The sequence below is a fragment of the Bombina bombina genome, chromosome 4 (genome assembly GCF_027579735.1).
Source record: "Bombina bombina isolate aBomBom1 chromosome 4, aBomBom1.pri, whole genome shotgun sequence".
Lineage (NCBI taxonomy): Eukaryota > Metazoa > Chordata > Amphibia > Anura > Bombinatoridae > Bombina > Bombina bombina.
Window position 1 is genome coordinate 1,158,859,985 of NC_069502.1, and position 19,010 is coordinate 1,158,878,994.

Consider the following 19,010-nt stretch of genomic DNA (forward strand, 5'->3'; position numbering starts at 1 on the left):
AGAAAAAAGCAGCCGACGTGGTGCCACCCCACTGTCCTTATGACTGCAAGATCGACCTCTTTCCCGGAGCCCCACTTCCTAAAGGGAGGACTTATCCACTCTCCATGGTTGAAACCAAATCCATGGAGGAGTACATCCAAGAGAACCTAGCCAAAGGGTTAATTCGCCCCCTTCCTCCTCTTCTGCTGGGGCTGGCTTCTTTTTTGTCAGTAAGAAGGATGGCGGGATTAGACCCTGCATTGACTACAGGGCCTTCAATAAAATAATCATCAAGAATCGCTATCCCATACCTTTGATCACTGAACTGTATGACTCACTCCAGATTGCCCGCTTTTTCACCAAATTGGACTTACGTGGGGCATACAATCTGGTTCGCATATTTCCTGGCCACGAATGGAAGACAGCCTTTAACACAAGATCTGGGCATTACGAATACCTTGTAATGCCCTTTGGGCTGTGTAACACCCCTGCAGTCTTCCAAGCATTTGTCAACGATGTCTTCCATGATCTCCTTAACTGCACGGTCATTGTTTATCTGGATGATATCCTTGTTTTCTCTTCCACTTTAGAGGAGCATCATAGGCACGTGAGACAAGTGCTTCTTCGCCTCAGAGAGAATTCTTTGGTAGCCAAATTAGAAAAGTGTGAGTTTGATCGGGAGCAAATCCAATTCCTTGGTTATGTCATCTCGAAGGAGGGTTTTGCCATGGATCCTGCTAAACTCACCACAGTTCTACAATGGCCTCAACCTAACTCTTTGAAGGAATTGCAGAGATTCTTGGGATTCTCCAATTATTACTGCAAATTCATAAGGAACTTTTCCAAAACTATGACTCCTCTCACTGAATTGACAAAGTGGAACAAAGACTGTACACATTGGCCTCCTGAGGCCATAAACGCCTTTTCTTGTCTGAAAAATACTTTTTGATCAGCTCCTGTCCTTCGCCATCCTGAACCTTACCTACAGTTCACTTTAGAGGTTGATGCCTCTGAGATAGGAGCTGGAGCTGTTCTCACCCAGAGGGACCCTTTGACTTCCAAGTCACACCCTGTAGCATTTTTCTCTTAATGCTTTACTCCTGCTGAGAGGAACTACGATGTGGGTAACCGTGAACTCTTAGTCATTAAGATGGCCTTGACGGAATGGCGTCACTGGTTAAAGGGTACCGCCAATCCTATTCAGATTCTCACCGATCACAAGAATCTGACTTACCTCGAGACTGCTCATCTACTCAATCCCCGACAGGCCAGGTGGGCCTTGTTCTTTTCCCATTTTAACTTTGTGGTCTCTTATATTCCTGGGACCAAAAACGAGAAGGCGGACGTCTTTTCCCGTCAGTTCCCTCACTCACATGATTCTCAGAAGCTCCCATCGAACACATCATACCCACCTCCTGTGTGGTTGCTCAACTCCATATCACCCTTCTGCACATGCTCAGTCTAGTAAACCTCCTTGTACCCCATGGTCTCCGATATCCTCATTGTACCTATGAATCTACGTATCCCTGTGCTAGCCTGGGCTCATGATAGCAAGCTTTCAGGACATCCTGGTTCGACTAAAAATTTAAAACGTCATTCCCAACATGTATGGTGGCCTACTATGAAGTCTGATGCTCAGGATTATGTGAAAGCCTGCGTGATTTGTGCGGCCAACAAGATTCCCTGATCCTTGCCTCCTGGCTTGCTCCAACCATTGTCCATTCCCAAACAACCCTGGACACACATCACTATGGACTTCATTGTGGACCTTCCCTCTTCCAACCACCATACAGTTATGTGGGTGGTGGTAGACCGCTTTTCCAGACTGGCTCACTTCGTACCACTTACCAAACTACCTTCTGCTCAAGAATTAGCCTCTCTCTTTCTCTTGCATGTGGTACGACTTCATGGCATTCCTGTGAATATTGTTTCCAACAGTGGTCCACAGTTTATCTCTGCCTTTTTCGAGAGCCTTTTGTAATTCGATTGGAACCAAGGTGTCCTTGTCTTCTGGCTTCCATCCACAGACCAACGGTCTAACTGAGAGAGCAAACCAGGATCTTGAAGCCTACCTTAGAGCCTTTGTCAACGCTAGTCATACTAACTGGTCTGAGTTTCTACCCCTAGCCGAACTGGCAAGAAACACTCATTGGCATTCTTCTCTTCAATGTTCTCCATTTCAAGCTGCAGCTGGGTATCAACCTCTGTGTGTTCCCTCTTTCAACTCAATCCACTGGGGTTCCTGCCGCAGACCGACACGTCACCAGACTCACTACTCATTGGCAACGTATTCGCTCTCAGCTACGTTCTGCTGTCTCAAGATATAAGAAGTTTGCTTATCGTCATAGGGCTTCTGTATGTTCCATTCCAGTGGGTGAACGTGTTTGGATATCTACCCAACACATGCGTCTACGTCAACCCTGTCACAAATTGGGGCCCAGATATATCTGTCCCTACAAGGTCCTGAAAAGACTGTCACCTGTTGTCTATAAATTAGCCTTGCCAAAAACGCTACGTATACATCCAGTCTTCCATATCTACTTGCTTAAACCTTACATCAAGAATAGATATACCCGGCTCCGAGCTCCACCTCCTCCGCTTCTGATACGTGGGGACCCCGAATATGAGGTAGCTAAGATCCTGGACTCCAGATACAGGCGCAGACAATTGCAATACCTGGTACATTGGAAGGGTTACTCCCTGGCGGATCGTTCTTGGGTTCCTGCCCGTGATGTGCATGCTCCATCTCTGGTCTCCAAGTTCCATGCTGCACATCCTTTGAAGCCGACTCCGGTTCCCGGAGGGAACCCTTGTGGAGGGGGCTATGTCACGCCGCACCGCTCTAGCCGTTGCTATGGGCGCGGCGTCTCCTTCCTGCTTTTTTGCCTAGGGCTGTGTCTGCTCTGGATGCATGCGGCGCTGACGCCATCGCCGCACGCTCTTGATGCCGACCGGACCTGTGGCGCCAATCCTCTCCTTATTTAAACTGGCAACAAACAATCTATCACTGCCCAAGTATAGGTGCTACTTTGTGTACTCCTGGGTGTGATAGATCGTTTGCTGGACAGATTTATTGTTGCTGATCCCTGCCTGTCTCACTTCACTACCTGGTTAACCCCTGCATTGATGGACAGATTTATTGTTGCTGATCCCTGCCTGTCTCACTTCACTACCTGGTTAACCCCTGCATTACTGACTGATATATTGTTGTTGAACCCTGCTTGTCTCACTACGCTACCTGGTTAACCCCAGAATTACCGGACTGATTTATTGTTTCCAAATCCTGCCTGCCTTGCCTGTGGTGAGTACTGCTCTCCTAATTTGTCTAATATTCTCTGCTCTGGGATATTCCCTATCTTTCCGGCTCGACGCCGGGATAACTAGACTACTGGCCGAGTTTGGTCTGATAGAGGAGTATCCCACGAGCATTACAATAACGGGATCATGCCTGCATTCTTTGTGATCCGGCAGCGGTGCTGTGGGGTGACTAGCCTGTCACTTGCCACGCAGGGACCTGGTTCGCCTTCTTCGCTGCATGAAGTCTCTTCTAGCTGGAACCTGGTTTTATTGGGGTCACCTTGTTTTGGTTCTGGTTTTTCCAGAATTTTATCCACCCTCTTAGGGTCGGGCGACGACGTGGGCCCTAGTTTCTGAATGTTGCAGAGTTTAGCTCTGTGTCATGGGTTTTATCGCCTTGAGATCGGTTCTGCATTTTTTCGCAGTCCTTTTCTTAGGGTTTTGCTAGAGTTCCCGTTTTTTTCGGGTTTCTTCCTATGGTGAGGAGTGTCTGACCGGAATTTTGGTATAGGCCTTCTTCTTCAGGTCTATTTGTGGATCTGGGATAGGGCTGGGGTTCTGAGTGGTGTTGGTATAGCTCTGTCTATGCTTGTCCTGGTATTCGGGTTGCGTCTGGAAGGGGTTCTTTTTTTCTCTCTTTAGAGAGCCTGGTCCTCTTCTTATGGTTGCTCGGGGCCTTTGTTTTCTGTGAGGGAATGGGTTCTGGACTTCCTTTGGGGTTCGTTGTTCTGGTGCTCTGACCTTGCATAGTGCCTTGGTAAGGCCTGGTCCTCTTCTTATGGTTGCTCGGGGCCTTTGTTTTCTGTGAGGGAATGGGTTCTGGACTTCCTTTGGGGTTCGTTGTTCTGGTGCTCTGACCTTGCATAGTGCCTTGGTAAGGGTCACTTTGTCCCCATATCTTCCACAACGGTATCTGTTGTGGGGCCCCGAGATTGCTACCTTGGGTAGTCTCTGCTCCTTTGGGGGCTGGCTCATTTGGGGTTCGTTTTAACTCCTGTGTCGAGTTTTGTATCTGGGGGGGGTAAGGTTTCCCTTGTCCTCCGTCTTCCCTTGGGGGACTTTTGTCTCTCTGGGGGTGTGTTCCTATTTGTCCCTGGTTCAGGGATGGAGATGCCCTTGGGAATGGGCTTCTGGGTTCGATGTTCCTCTGGTTCTGCCCATGTTTCTGGTCATACTCTTTTGAGGTGGCTGGTGGTGTTTCCTCCCTCTCGTTCAAGGGGGGGGGAGGGGAATCTGTCCCTGGACTTTTCACTGTCATTGACAGGTTGGTCTTCCGTGTGTGGGCGGTCCTCGTTGCAGCGGTTCTGCGGTAGTTGAGGACGTCCCTGGTTATCTCAGGATCCTAAGCTGTGGTTCTGGTCATCTTTTGACTATTCAGCTGCCTCTGTTTCTTTCGAATACAGTGGGTCCCTGTTGAGGTACTCTCTGAGCTCTCGGGGGGGGGGGGATTCTCTGAATTTTCCCTATATGGAGGGGTGTTTTGTCTAGGAAATTGGTTTTTGCTGGTTCCTTTTCTCCCGAGCTGCGGGGTTCTCGTAGGGAGGCGCCTAGGTCTCTTTTTCGGTTTGAGGCAAACTCCTTGGTTCCCTTTATCTGTGGCTGCACTATGGCATGCTACTCATTCGTCTGTGCAGTTTTCTGTTTCTCAAGATACTTTTTGTTCTCTTTCGGTCTCTGACTTGGTCGCATTTGGCTGATGATGCCCTTTTTTCTGGCATCTAGTGAGACTTTCTGGAGTCTCCCGAGCTAGTTTGATCTGTCTTTTGGAAGACAGGGTTCTGGTTGGTTATCCCTCTACCTTGCTTCTTCCTTTGGGGAGTTGTTGGTCAGGGTTCCCTTTATGGGGGCATGTGTATGTGATCTGCCTTTGGGCGATAGTGCGCTTCGAGTCCTGTTGGTTCAGTGGTGTTGCATGTGGTTTTTACCCAGGCTTGGGACTGTCGTTTGTGTCATTGGGGCCCTTTTTTTTTCTTCATGTTTTTGCTCGCCTGCTTTTGGATGAAGCTGGACTTTATTTATGGGATGTGGTTCAGTCCTGGTGCCTTCAGATTGGGCCGCTCTTACCCTACCGTTTTTGGCATTCAGTGTCCTCTTTGGCTTGGGTATAATTTTCCCACAAGTAATGAATGCGGCTGTGGCCTCTTTCCCATTAGGAAGAAAAACATAAATTATGCTTACCCGCTTACTTTTCTGTGGGAAAGAGTCCACAGCCCCCCGCCCGTTTTTTGATGCGTTTTTCGTGTATAGTCTTCTGGCACCCTTTCACCTTGATATTTCTTCCACTGGTCCTTGTTCCTTGGGCAGAATGACTGGGGGACAGGGGAAGTGGGAGAGGAGTATTTGAGCCTTTGGCTGGTGTGTCTTTGCCTCCTTCTTGTGGCCAGGTTCTTATTTCCCACAAGTAATGAATGCAGCTGTGGACTCTTTCCCACGGAAGAGAATGAAATTATCAGGTAAGCATTATTTGTTTTTTTCAAGAATGTTAACCTTTTGCAAGAACACTAGATGGCAGCATTATTTCCTGCCATTACTGCACCAGACATCTACCTAGGTGTCACTTCAACAAAGAATTTCATGGGAACAAAGCAAATTTGATAATAGAAGTAAATTGGAAACTTTTTAAAAAAGTTATGCTCTGTCTAAATCGCAAAATAAAATGTTTGGGTTTCATATCACTTTAAAGGGACATGAAACCCAAAAATTTTCTTTCATGATTTAGGTAGAACATACAATTTTAATCAACTTTCCAGTTTACTTCTATTATCAAATTTGCTTCATTCTCTTGGTATCATTTGTTGAGGGAGCAGCAATGCACTACTGGTTTGTAACAAAACACAAGGGTGATCCAATGAAAATCGGTTTATATATGCAGCCAACAATCAGCAGCTAGAACCTAGGTTTGTTGCTGCTCCTGAGCTTTCCTAGATAAACCTTTCAGCAAAGGCTAACAAGAGAAGGAAGAAAATTAAATAATAGAATTCAATTGGAAAGTTGTTTAAAATTGTATGTTCTGTCTAAATCATGTAATAAAGTTTTTTGGTTTCATGTCCCTTTAAGGTTTATATGACTACAGGGCACATTCTAAGGAGTGAAATGAAACATGGAAGACAGAACAAAATGTAGTCCTCTGCAAAGGGTTCTGCGTGCATGATGAAGACATTAGTAAGGGACCTCAACCCTGTAACAATAGATAGATATTCTAGAACTTATATTTAATAACTGGCTCCAAAGCTCTGCCATATGTCTACACTAACTGTTATCCACTTCCTTTACACAATAACGTTTTCTATATGATATTTGAAGGGACACAAAACCCCATTTTTTTCTTTTTCCCTCACCATCTTTCTTTTTCTGTGTCATAGGACTTATTTGACCGTATTGATCGTTTCCGATTGACACAACCTCTGGAGGGGAGCCGTTTTAATTATGGGTTCAACTCAACCTACCTCGTGAAAGTGATCTCTTATTGGAGGAACACTTTCAGCTGGAATAAACAGCTGGACATTCTTAACAAGTACCCACATTTTAAAACTAAAATTGAAGGTATGCTGAAACCAATTTATTGCAAGAAAATGCTGTATTTTTTTTATAATTTATAATTTCTTTTTTTTGTATTTTTTTATTTTTTTTTCGTGACCATTTATCTAAACGAACTTTAAATTTCATGGATTCCTAAAATTAAAGGAATATGAAACCCAAATTTTTTCTTTCATGATTCTGATAGAGCATGCAATTTTAAGCAAATGTCTAATTTACTCCTATTATCAACTTTTCTTCCTTCTCTTGGTATCTTTATTTAAAAAACAGGAATGTAAGTTTAGGAGCTGGGCCATTTTTGGTAAATCACCTGGGTAGCACTTGCTGATTGGTTGGTAAGATGTAGCCACCAATCAGCAAGCACTACCCAGGGTCTGAACCAAAAATGGGCTAGCTGCTAAGCTTACATTTATGCTTTTTCAAATAAAGATACCAAGAGAAGGAAGAAAAATTGATAATAGGAGTAAAAAAGAAAGTTGCTTAAAATTGCATGCTCTATCTGAACCATGAAAGAAAAAAAAAAATGGGTTTTATATCCCTTTAAGAATCCAGCCTTCTTGTTTCCCCTTTTAGTGCTTATGAAATCCTTTTGAGAGAGTCTAGATAATTATGAGCTGATCGTTTCTTGTGTATTTGTTTCAAGTTAGGGAAATATTATATTGTTTAGCGTCTATTCTTTGAAATGTACGATAAAAAATATTGGAAAGCTGTTTGTATTTCAGATCCAGTAGATCACAGCACATTCACATCTTGAGAGATGCAGTAGTACAACTTTAGATCTAGGCATATTTCAAGGATAGCTTTTTTTTCCAAAGGTTTTAGTATTACAAGTTGCAGTTCAAGGATAAAAAAAATGAAAGTAGTAATATATTGTGGATTTTTTTTTTAATATTTTAAACTTTAAAGTGAAGGTCAATTTTGACAAATTAGTGCCCGGTTTTTAATAATCCTATTAAAAACAAGGGCACTTTAATTCATCAAAATTGACATTTTCAAGCGTTTTCTTCAAAAACTTACCTTTTAGTCCTGAAAGCTGCTCCATCGATTTCCCCCGGCCGTCGGAAGCCTCTGCTTACGTCAGAAATGACGAATTTGGCTTCCTCCAATCACGGAATTCCCCTCTGGGGGAACGCAGTGATTGGATGAAGCCAAATTCGTCAAAATTGACCTTCACTTTAAATAAAACTAAATCATATGAAAAGTGAAACAATATTCAGAATTTAAAACCTCATTGTTATATTTGTTTAATCCTTTTGATCTTTTACATGTCTCATTATACCAGGGCCACTGGCTCCTAGAATTTTACTCCTGGCTCCTAACTTTTTTTGGTTATTCTACATATATCTATATACAAATACTACTGTTTGGCTCCTAATATACTTACTTATGCATCTGGCCTTCTCACTTGGAGCTTGAATATATAAAGCTCTCTGCTCAGATATAAAATGATTCTCCATCACTGCAAGAACACTTGTGAGATTCTTAAAAATCAGATTTTGCTATACCTCTTCAAGGGGTGTTCCATGTATTCCTGTAAGTGAAGGAGAGACAAGCCCAGTGCAATATAGCTCTGCATGACATGTTATGCTGCATTTACACTTTGTGCTTTAAATTTTATATTACTTTAGACTTTGCACTTTTTATTTTAATGCATATATATTCTGTTTACAGCAGTGTATTTAGGATTGGGATTTTATAAATTCTGATTATACCTTGACAGTTTCTGTGTAACTTTATCAAATTAGGGGCATACTTTCTTTCATGTAATTAGCAAGAGTCCATGAGCTAGTGACGTATGGGATATACATTCCTAGACAAATGTGAAGAAAAAATGGATATATCAGAGCACACAATCGCCACAAATATAAGTGATGTGTAAGTGAGTTGGCTGTGAGCGAGCCAAGAAAAATAAAATATAACTTTTAATATTACATATAAAATAAAATAAAGTTGGTGAAGAACATTCACACATGTACAGTGCAGGGTTAAAAACACTTAAAAATTGTGAACTGAATGCTGAGATGCCCAGGTAATAACCATTAATGTGGGTTTGAGAGAGAGAATCTGGCAGGGAGGCACCACAAAATGCTCACGGATTGCACAAAAAACTAAGCTATAAAAGAGGATTGACCTCACACAACAGTATATCTATCTAGTGCAATGCTGGAGCAGTGCCTAAGCCTGTCAGAGTCCCAAACAATAGTGTATCAGGTAGTGTAGTAGTTAACAATACTCGAATATCAAATGTAAGATATAGGACTAATAATAAGAAGAGCCCAAAACAAATACCGGACTATTATACACTTTGATTACATATAAGTTGCATTCCTTTTAAGGTACCAATTACCACGTAACCCACATAAGGCAAATAGTTTAAGCATTCATAGAGAGTGCCTGATGCGCATTTCGCCACGCTCGTGGCTTTGTCAAAGGCTAACCCGACTCGCGCCGAACTCACTGTTAAAGTAGTGCTGTTAGCCAATAGGGGGTGAGTAATCGTACACACCCCTATGATAATAGCCAATCGTTAGTAACCCATCCGATTGGGTAGTCTAATGTCACATGACTTCTTGGGTAATGACGTACACTTGGAGGCGTATAATGTTAACGCTTATGTAAACACTTATTATAAGACAGGACTTGTGTATCGGTAGCTTGCTAACATTGCTCTAGGCTCACATCAGCTATATTGTATATCAGCTGCTTAACACGGGACATAACCTCCTCAAAAGTAAACATCTTGTGTATAACGAAGCATCTAAATAAGTTTGTGATAGTTGTCACTATCGCCAATGTAATATGTGGTTAGTGAATACTATATAGTGACCATAATCATTATGTTACATATTAATTGTAATGTTGGTCAAGCCACAAGATAAAGAGTATCAGATAATGATAAATAGATATCTGTTTCGCTTAAGAGATGAGATCATCAGAGCTCCGGTACTATCCATTATCATATATATTCTGTCCGATTGTGTTTCGTTAAAAGAAAAGTCACGAAAGAGCTGACATGTTGTAAACCTTATTTAAATTGTTGAGCAGACCGATAGTACACTTAAAGCATGATGATGATATTTTAATATTTATGTGTTATAACTTTTGATAACAGTAGGATATTATTATAATATCATTAGGTTTTAGATTTTCAATACATTATAATAGCAATTAGTATTTAGCTATGTTGATAACAGAAGATAATGTTATCAAAGTATCATGACTTTTTCATAATTATACACGGATTAATGTAGGGATATCAATAAATGACCGTGTATTAATCCCATAAATGTATAGTCTTACTGACATCTTATGTTGGATTGACAAAGAAATTAATTAATATCGAGAGGAGAAGTTAATTAGCAAGAAGGAGAGGTATAAAAATAGGCTTTGTTCTTTTGCCATCTTTGATAGATGTAACATATATAACATATATCGCCATATATCTCTATTATGTCTATAGAGCTGTGGTACCACATTTGTTTGTACGGAATAAAATAATTATATGTGTAAATTATTGATTCCATAACACATTTACAGTAAATTGATAACCTAACATATGTTTAGTAAACATATATCAATGCCCCCCACCTAACATCTAACTAAATAAGTGTAATATACGGAATGATAAAACTGAGCTACACTACAAATCTTCTATATATACTCAGTAAATCATTATGTTTTCTTTGATTATGGAATCAATAATTTACACATATAATTATTTTATTCCGTACAAACAAATGTGGTACCACAGCTCTATAGACATAATAGAGATATATGGCGATATATGTTATATATGTTACATCTATCAAAGATGGCAAAAGAACAAAGCCTATTTTTATACCTCTCCTTCTTGCTAATTAACTTCTCCTCTCGATATTAATTAATTTCTTTGTCAATCCAACATAAGATGTCAGTAAGACTATACATTTATGGGATTAATACACGGTCATTTATTGATATCCCTACATTAATCCGTGTATAATTATGAAAAAGTCATGATACTTTGATAACATTATCTTCTGTTATCAACATAGCTAAATACTAATTGCTATTATAATGTATTGAAAATCTAAAACCTAATGATATTATAATAATATCCTACTGTTATCAAAAGTTATAACACATAAATATTAAAATATCATCATCATGCTTTAAGTGTACTATCGGTCTGCTCAACAATTTAAATAAGGTTTACAACATGTCAGCTCTTTCGTGACTTTTCTTTTAACGAAACACAATCGGACAGAATATATATGATAATGGATAGTACCGGAGCTCTGATGATCTCATCTCTTAAGCGAAACAGATATCTATTTATCATTATCTGATACTCTTTATCTTGTGGCTTGACCAACATTACAATTAATATGTAACATAATGATTATGGTCACTATATAGTATTCACTAACCACATATTACATTGGCGATAGTGACAACTATCACAAACTTATTTAGATGCTTCGTTATACACAAGATGTTTACTTTTGAGGAGGTTATGTCCCGTGTTAAGCAGCTGATATACAATATAGCTGATGTAAGCCTAGAGCAATGTTAGCAAGCTACCGATACACAAGTCCTGTCTTATAATAAGTGTTTACATAAGCGTTAACATTATACGCCTCCAAGTGTACGTCATTACCCAAGAAGTCATGTGACATTAGACTACCCAATCGGATGGGTTACTAACGATTGGCTATTATCATAGGGGTGTGTACGATTACTCACCCCCTATTGGCTAACAGCACTACTTTAACAGTGAGTTCGGCGCGAGTCGGGTTAGCCTTTGACAAAGCCACGAGCGTGGCGAAATGCGCATCAGGCACTCTCTATGAATGCTTAAACTATTTGCCTTATGTGGGTTACGTGGTAATTGGTACCTTAAAAGGAATGCAACTTATATGTAATCAAAGTGTATAATAGTCCGGTATTTGTTTTGGGCTCTTCTTATTATTAGTCCTATATCTTACATTTGATATTCGAGTATTGTTAACTACTACACTACCTGATACACTATTGTTTGGGACTCTGACAGGCTTAGGCACTGCTCCAGCATTGCACTAGATAGATATACTGTTGTGTGAGGTCAATCCTCTTTTATAGCTTAGTTTTTTGTGCAATCCGTGAGCATTTTGTGGTGCCTCCCTGCCAGATTCTCTCTCTCAAACCCACATTAATGGTTATTACCTGGGCATCTCAGCATTCAGTTCACAATTTTTAAGTGTTTTTAACCCTGCACTGTACATGTGTGAATGTTCTTCACCAACTTTATTTTATTTTATATGTAATATTAAAAGTTATATTTTATTTTTCTTGGCTCGCTCACAGCCAACTCACTTACACATCACTTATATTTGTGGCGATTGTGTGCTCTGATATATCCATTTTTTCTTCACATTTGTCTATGTTTATGCTAGGATATAGAGCACCCCCCTGCCCATTTAATTAGCTTTGAGATTGATTCTCGTTACACAGGGTTGATACACTTCGCTTCCCTGTATGATACGTTATATAATTAAGTTGGGGACTCAAATTCAACTTTAATGTATATTTCTCTCCATATGCCTATATAGATATACATTCCTACCAGGAGGGGCAAAGTTTCCCAAACCTCAAAATGCCTATAAATACACCCCTCACCACACCCACAATTCAGTTTTACAAACTTTGCCTCCGATGGAGGTGGTGAAGTAAGTTTGTGCTAGATTCTACGTTGATATGCGCTCCGCAGCAAGTTGAAGCCCGGTTTTCCTCTCATCTCATCTCTTAAGCGAAACAGATATCTATTTATCATTATCTGATACTCTTTATCTTGTGGCTTGACCAACATTACAATTAATATGTAACATAATGATTATGGTCACTATATAGTATTCACTAACCACATATTACATTGGCGATAGTGACAACTATCACAAACTTATTTAGATGCTTCGTTATACACAAGATGTTTACTTTTGAGGAGGTTATGTCCCGTGTTAAGCAGCTGATATACAATATAGCTGATGTGAGCCTAGAGCAATGTTAGCAAGCTACCGATACACAAGTCCTGTCTTATAATAAGTGTTTACATAAGCGTTAACATTATACGCCTCCAAGTGTACGTCATTACCCAAGAAGTCATGTGACATTAGACTACCCAATCGGATGGGTTACTAACGATTGGCTATTATCATAGGGGTGTGTACGATTACTCACCCCCTATTGGCTAACAGCACTACTTTAACAGTGAGTTCGGCGCGAGTCGGGTTAGCCTTTGACAAAGCCACGAGCGTGGCGAAATGCGCATCAGGCACTCTCTATGAATGCTTAAACTATTTGCCTTATGTGGGTTACGTGGTAATTGGTACCTTAAAAGGAATGCAACTTATATGTAATCAAAGTGTATAATAGTCCGGTATTTGTTTTGGGCTCTTCTTATTATTAGTCCTATATCTTACATTTGATATTCGAGTATTGTTAACTACTACACTACCTGATACACTATTGTTTGGGACTCTGACAGGCTTAGGCACTGCTCCAGCATTGCACTAGATAGATATACTGTTGTGTGAGGTCAATCCTCTTTTATAGCTTAGTTTTTTGTGCAATCCGTGAGCATTTTGTGGTGCCTCCCTGCCAGATTCTCTCTCTCAAACCCACATTAATGGTTATTACCTGGGCATCTCAGCATTCAGTTCACAATTTTTAAGTGTTTTTAACCCTGCACTGTACATGTGTGAATGTTCTTCACCAACTTTATTTTATTTTATATGTAATATTAAAAGTTATATTTTATTTTTCTTGGCTCGCTCACAGCCAACTCACTTACACATCACTTATATTTGTGGCGATTGTGTGCTCTGATATATCCATTTTTTCTTCACATTTGTCTATGTTTATGCTAGGATATAGAGCACCCCCCTGCCCATTTAATTAGCTTTGAGATTGATTCTCGTTACACAGGGTTGATACACTTCGCTTCCCTGTATGATACGTTATATAATAAAGTTGGGGACTCAAATTCAACTTTAATGTATATTTCTCTCCATATGCCTATATAGATATACATTCCTACCAGGAGGGGCAAAGTTTCCCAAACCTCAAAATGCCTATAAATACACCCCTCACCACACCCACAATTCAGTTTTACAAACTTTGCCTCCGATGGAGGTGGTGAAGTAAGTTTGTGCTAGATTCTACGTTGATATGCGCTCCGCAGCAAGTTGAAGCCCGGTTTTCCTCTCAGCGTGCAGTGAATGTCAGAGGGATGTGAGGAGAGTATTGCCTATTTGAATGCAGTGATCTCCTTCTACGGGGTCTATTTCATAGGTTCTCTGTTATCGGTTGTAGAGATTCATCTCTTACCTCCCTTTTCAGATCGACGATATACTCTTATATATACCATTACCTCTACTGATTCTCGTTTCAGTACTGGTTTGGCTATCTACTATATGTAGATGAGTGTCCTGGGGTAAGTAAGTCTTATTTTCTGTGACACTCCTAGCTATGGTTGGGCACTTTGTTTATAAAGTTCTAAATATATGTATTCAAACATTTATTTGCCTTGACTCAGAATGTTCAACTTTCCTTATTTTCAGACAGTCAGTTTCATATTTGGGATAATGCATTTTAATTTAACATTTTTTCTTACCTTAAAATTTGACTTTTTCCCTGTGGGCTGTTAGGCTCGCGGGGGCTGAAAATGCTTCATTTTATTGCGTCATTTTTGGCGCAGACTTTTTTGGCGCAAAAATTCTATTTCCGTTTCCGGCGTCATACGTGTCGCCGGAAGTTGCGTCATTTTTTGACGTTATTTTGCGCCAAAAATGTCGGCGTTCCGGATGTGGCGTCATTTTTGGCGCCAAAAAGCATTTAGGCGCCAAATAATGTGGGCGTCTTATTTGGCGCGAAAAAATATGGGCGTCACTTTTGTCTCCACATTATTTAAGTCTCATTTTTTATTGCTTCTGGTTGCTAGAAGCTTGTTCTTTGGCATTTTTTCCCATTCCTGAAACTGTCATTTAAGGAATTTGATCAATTTTGCTTTATATATATGTTGTTTTTTCTCTTACATATTGCAAGATGTCTCACGTTGCATCTGAGTCAGAAGATACTACAGGAAAATCGCTGTCAAGTGCTGAATCTACCAAAGCTAAGTGTATCTGCTGTAAACTTTTATTAGCTATTCCTCCAGCTGTTGTTTGTATTGATTGTCATGACAAACTTGTTAAAGCAGATAATATTTCCTTTAGCAGTTCCTTCAACATCTAAGGTGCAGAATGTTCCTGATAATATAAGAGATTTTGTTTCTGAATCCATAAAGAAGGCTATGTCTGTTATTTCTCCTTCTAGTAAACGTAAAAAATCTTTTAAAACTTCTCTCCCTACAGATGAATTTTTAACTGAACATCATCATTCTGATTCTAATGATTCCTCTGGTTCAGAGGATTCTGTCTCAGAGGTTGATGCTGATAAATCTTCATATTTATTTAAAATGGAATTTATTCGTTCTTTACTTAAAGAAGTCCTAATTGCTTTAGAAATAGAGGATTCTGGTCCTCTTGATACTAAATCTAAACGTTTAAATAAGGTTTTTAAAACTCCTGTAGTTTTTCCAGAAGTTTTTCCTGTCCCTGATGCTATTTCTGCAGTAATTTCCAAAGAATGGGATAATTTGGGTAATTCATTTACTCCTTCTAAACGTTTTAAGCAATTATATCCTGTGCCGTCTGACAGATTAGAATTTTGGGACAAGATCCCTAAAGTTGATGGGGCTATTTCTACCCTTGCTAAACGTACTACTATTCCTACGTCAGATGGTACTTCGTTTAAGGATCCTCTAGATAGGAAAATTGAGTCCTTTCTAAGAAAAGCTTATCTGTGTTCAGGTAATCTTCTTAGACCTGCTATATCTTTGGCTGATGTTGCTGCAGCTTCAACTTTTTGGTTGGAAACTTTAGCGCAACAAGTAACACATCGTGATTCTCATGATATTATTATTCTTCTTCAACATGCTAATAATTTTATCTGTGATGCCATTTTTGATATTATCAGAGTTGATGTCAGGTTTATGTCTCTAGCTATTTTAGCTAGAAGAGCTTTATGGCTTAAAACTTGAAATGCTGATATGGCTTCTAAATCAACTTTACTTTCCATTTCTTTCCAGGGTAACAAATTATTTGGTTCTCAGTTGGATTCCATTATTTCAACTGTTACTGGTGGGAAAGGAACTTTTTTACCACAGGATAAAAAATCTAAAGGTAAAAACAGGGCTAATAATCGTTTTCGTTCCTTTCGTTTCAACAAAGAACAAAAGCCTGATCCTTCATCCTCAGGAGCAGTTTCAGTTTGGAGACCATCTCCAGTCTGGAATAAATCCAAGCCAGCTAGAAAGGCAAAGCCTGCTTCTAAGTCCACATGAAGGTGCGGCCCTCATTCCAGCTCAGCTGGTAGGGGGGCAGGTTACGTTTTTTCAAGGAAATTTGGGTCAATTCTGTTCACAATCTTTGGATTCAGAGCATTGTTTCAGAAGGGTACAGAATTTGTTTCAAGTTGAGACCTCCTGCAAAGAGATTTTTTCTTTCCCGTGTCCCAGTAAATCCAGTAAAGCTCAAGCATTTCTGAAATGTGTTTCAGATCTAGAGTTGACTGGAGTAATTATGCCAGTTCCAGTTCCGGAACAGGGGATGGGGTTTTATTCAAATCTCTTCATTGTACCAAAGAAGGAGAATTCTTTCAGACCAGTTCTGGATCTAAAAATATTGAATCGTTATGTAAGGATACCAACGTTCAAGATGGTAACTGTAAGGACTATCTTACCTTTTGTTCAGCAAGGGAATTATATGTCCACAATAGATTTACAGGATGCATATCTGCATATTCCGATTCATCCAGATCATTATCAGTTCCTGAGATTCTCGTTTCTGGACAAGCATTACCAGTTTGTGGCTCTGCCGTTTGGCCTAGCTACAGCTCCAAGAATTTTTACAAAGGTTCTCGGTGCCCTGCTGTCTGTAATCAGAGAACAGGGTATTGTGGTATTTCCTTATTTGGACGATATCTTGGTACTTGCTCAGTCTTTACATTTAGCAGAATCTCATACGAATCGACTTATGTTGTTTCTTCAAGATCATGGTTGGAGGATCAATTTACCAAAAAGTTCTTTGATTCCTCAGACAAGGGTAACCTTTCTGGGTTTCCAGATGGATTCAGTGTCCATGACTCTGTCTTTAACAGACAAGAGACGTCTAAAGTTGATTACAGCTTGTCGAAACCTTCAGTCACAATCATTCCCTTCGGTAGCCTTATGCATGGAAATTCTAGGTCTTATGACTGCTGCATCGGACGCGATCCCCTTTGCTCGTTTTCACATGCGACCTCTTCAGCTCTGTATGCTGAAGCAATGGTGCAAGGATTACACGAAGATATCTCAATTAATATCTTTAAAACCGATTGTTCGACACTCTCTAACATGGTGGACAGATCACCATCGTTTAATTCAGGGGGCTTCTTTTGTGCTTCCGACCTGGACTGTAATTTCAACAGATGCAAGTCTCACAGGTTGGGGAGCTGTGTGGGGATCTCTGACGGCACAAGGAGTTTGGGAATCTCAGGAGGTGAGATTACCGATCAATATTTTGGAACTCCGTGCAATTTTCAGAGCTCTTCAGTTTTGGCCTCTTCTGAAGAGAGAATCGTTCATTTGTTTTCAGACAGACAATGTCACAACTGTGGCATACATCAATCATCAAGGAGGGACTCACAGTCCTCTGGCTATGAAAGAAGTATCTCGAATCTTGGTTTGGGCGGAATCCAGCTCCTGTCTAATCTCTGCGGTTCATATCCCAGGTATAGACAATTGGGAAGCGGATTATCTCAGTCGCCAAACGTTGCATCCGGGCGAATGGTCTCTTCACCCAGATGTATTTCTTCAGATTGTTCAAATGTGGGAACTTCCAGAAATAGATCTGATGGCGTCCCATCTAAACAAGAAACTTCCCAGGTATCTGTCCAGATCCCGGGATCCTCAGGCGGAGGCAGTGGATGCATTATCACTTCCTTGGAAGTATCATCCTGCCTATATCTTTCCGCCTCTAGTTCTTCTTCCAAGAGTAATCTCCAAGATTCTGAAGGAATGCTCGTTTGTTCTGCTGGTAGCTCCGGCATGGCCTCACAGGTTTTGGTATGCGGATCTTGTCCGGATGGCCTCTTGCCAACCGTGGACTCTTCCGTTAAGACCAGACCTTCTGTCACAAGGTCCTTTTTTCCATCAGGATCTGAAATCCTTAAATTTAAAGGTATGGAGATTGAACGCTTGATTCTTGGTCAAAGAGGTTTCTCTGACTCTGTGATTAATACTATGTTACAGGCTCGTAAATCTGTATCTCGAGAGATATATTATAGAATCTGGAAGACTTATATTTCTTGGTGTCTTTCTCATCATTTTTCCTGGCATTCTTTTAGAATACCGAGAATTTTACAGTTCCTTCAGGATGGTTTAGATAAGGGTTTGTCCGCAAGTTCTTTGAAAGGACAAATCTCTGCTCTTTCTGTTCTTTTTCACAGAAAGATTGCTATTCTTCCTGATATTCATTGTTTTGTACAAGCTTTGGTTCGTATAAAACCTGTCATTAAGTCAATTTCTCCTCCTTGGAGTTTGAATTTGGTTCTGGGAGCTCTTCAAGCTCATCCGTTTGAACCTATGCATTCATTGGACATTAAATTACTTTCTTGGAAAGTTTTGTTCCTTTTGGCCATCTCTTCTGCCAGAAGAGTTTCTGAATTATCTGCTCTTTCTTGTGAGTCTCCTTTTCTGATTTTTCATCAGGATAAGGCTGTGTTGCGAACTTCTTTTGAATTTTTACCTAAAGTTGTGAATTCCAACAACATTAGTAGAGAAATTGTGGTTCCTTCATTATGTCCTAATCCTAAGAATTCTAAGGAGAAATCGTTGCATTCTTTGGATGTTGTTAGAGCTTTGAAATATTATGTTGAAGCTACGAAATCTTTTCGTAAGACTTCTAGTCTATTTGTTATCTTTTCCGGTTCTAGAAAAGGCCAGAAAGCTTCTGCCATTTCTTTGGCATCTTGGTTGAAATCTTTAATTCATCTTGCCTATGTTGAGTCGGGTAAAACTCCGCCTCAGAGAATTACAGCTCATTCTACTAGGTCAGTTTCTACTTCCTGGGCGTTTAGGAATGAAGCTTCGGTTGACCAGA

At 40.2% G+C, this 19,010-nt stretch overlaps 1 protein-coding gene across 5 annotated transcripts in view; it reads left to right on the forward strand.

Annotated features, from left to right (window-relative positions):
- EPHX1 (epoxide hydrolase 1) overlaps window positions 1-19,010 on the forward strand; it is a 336,659-nt gene that overhangs the window by 182,189 nt on the left and 135,460 nt on the right. For all 5 annotated transcript variants that reach the window (XM_053712614.1, XM_053712612.1, XM_053712615.1 and 2 more), the window contains one exon: window positions 6,639-6,819. In XM_053712614.1, the coding sequence (XP_053568589.1) occupies window positions 6,639-6,819 (181 nt within the window). The remainder of the gene's footprint in view (window positions 1-6,638; window positions 6,820-19,010) is intronic.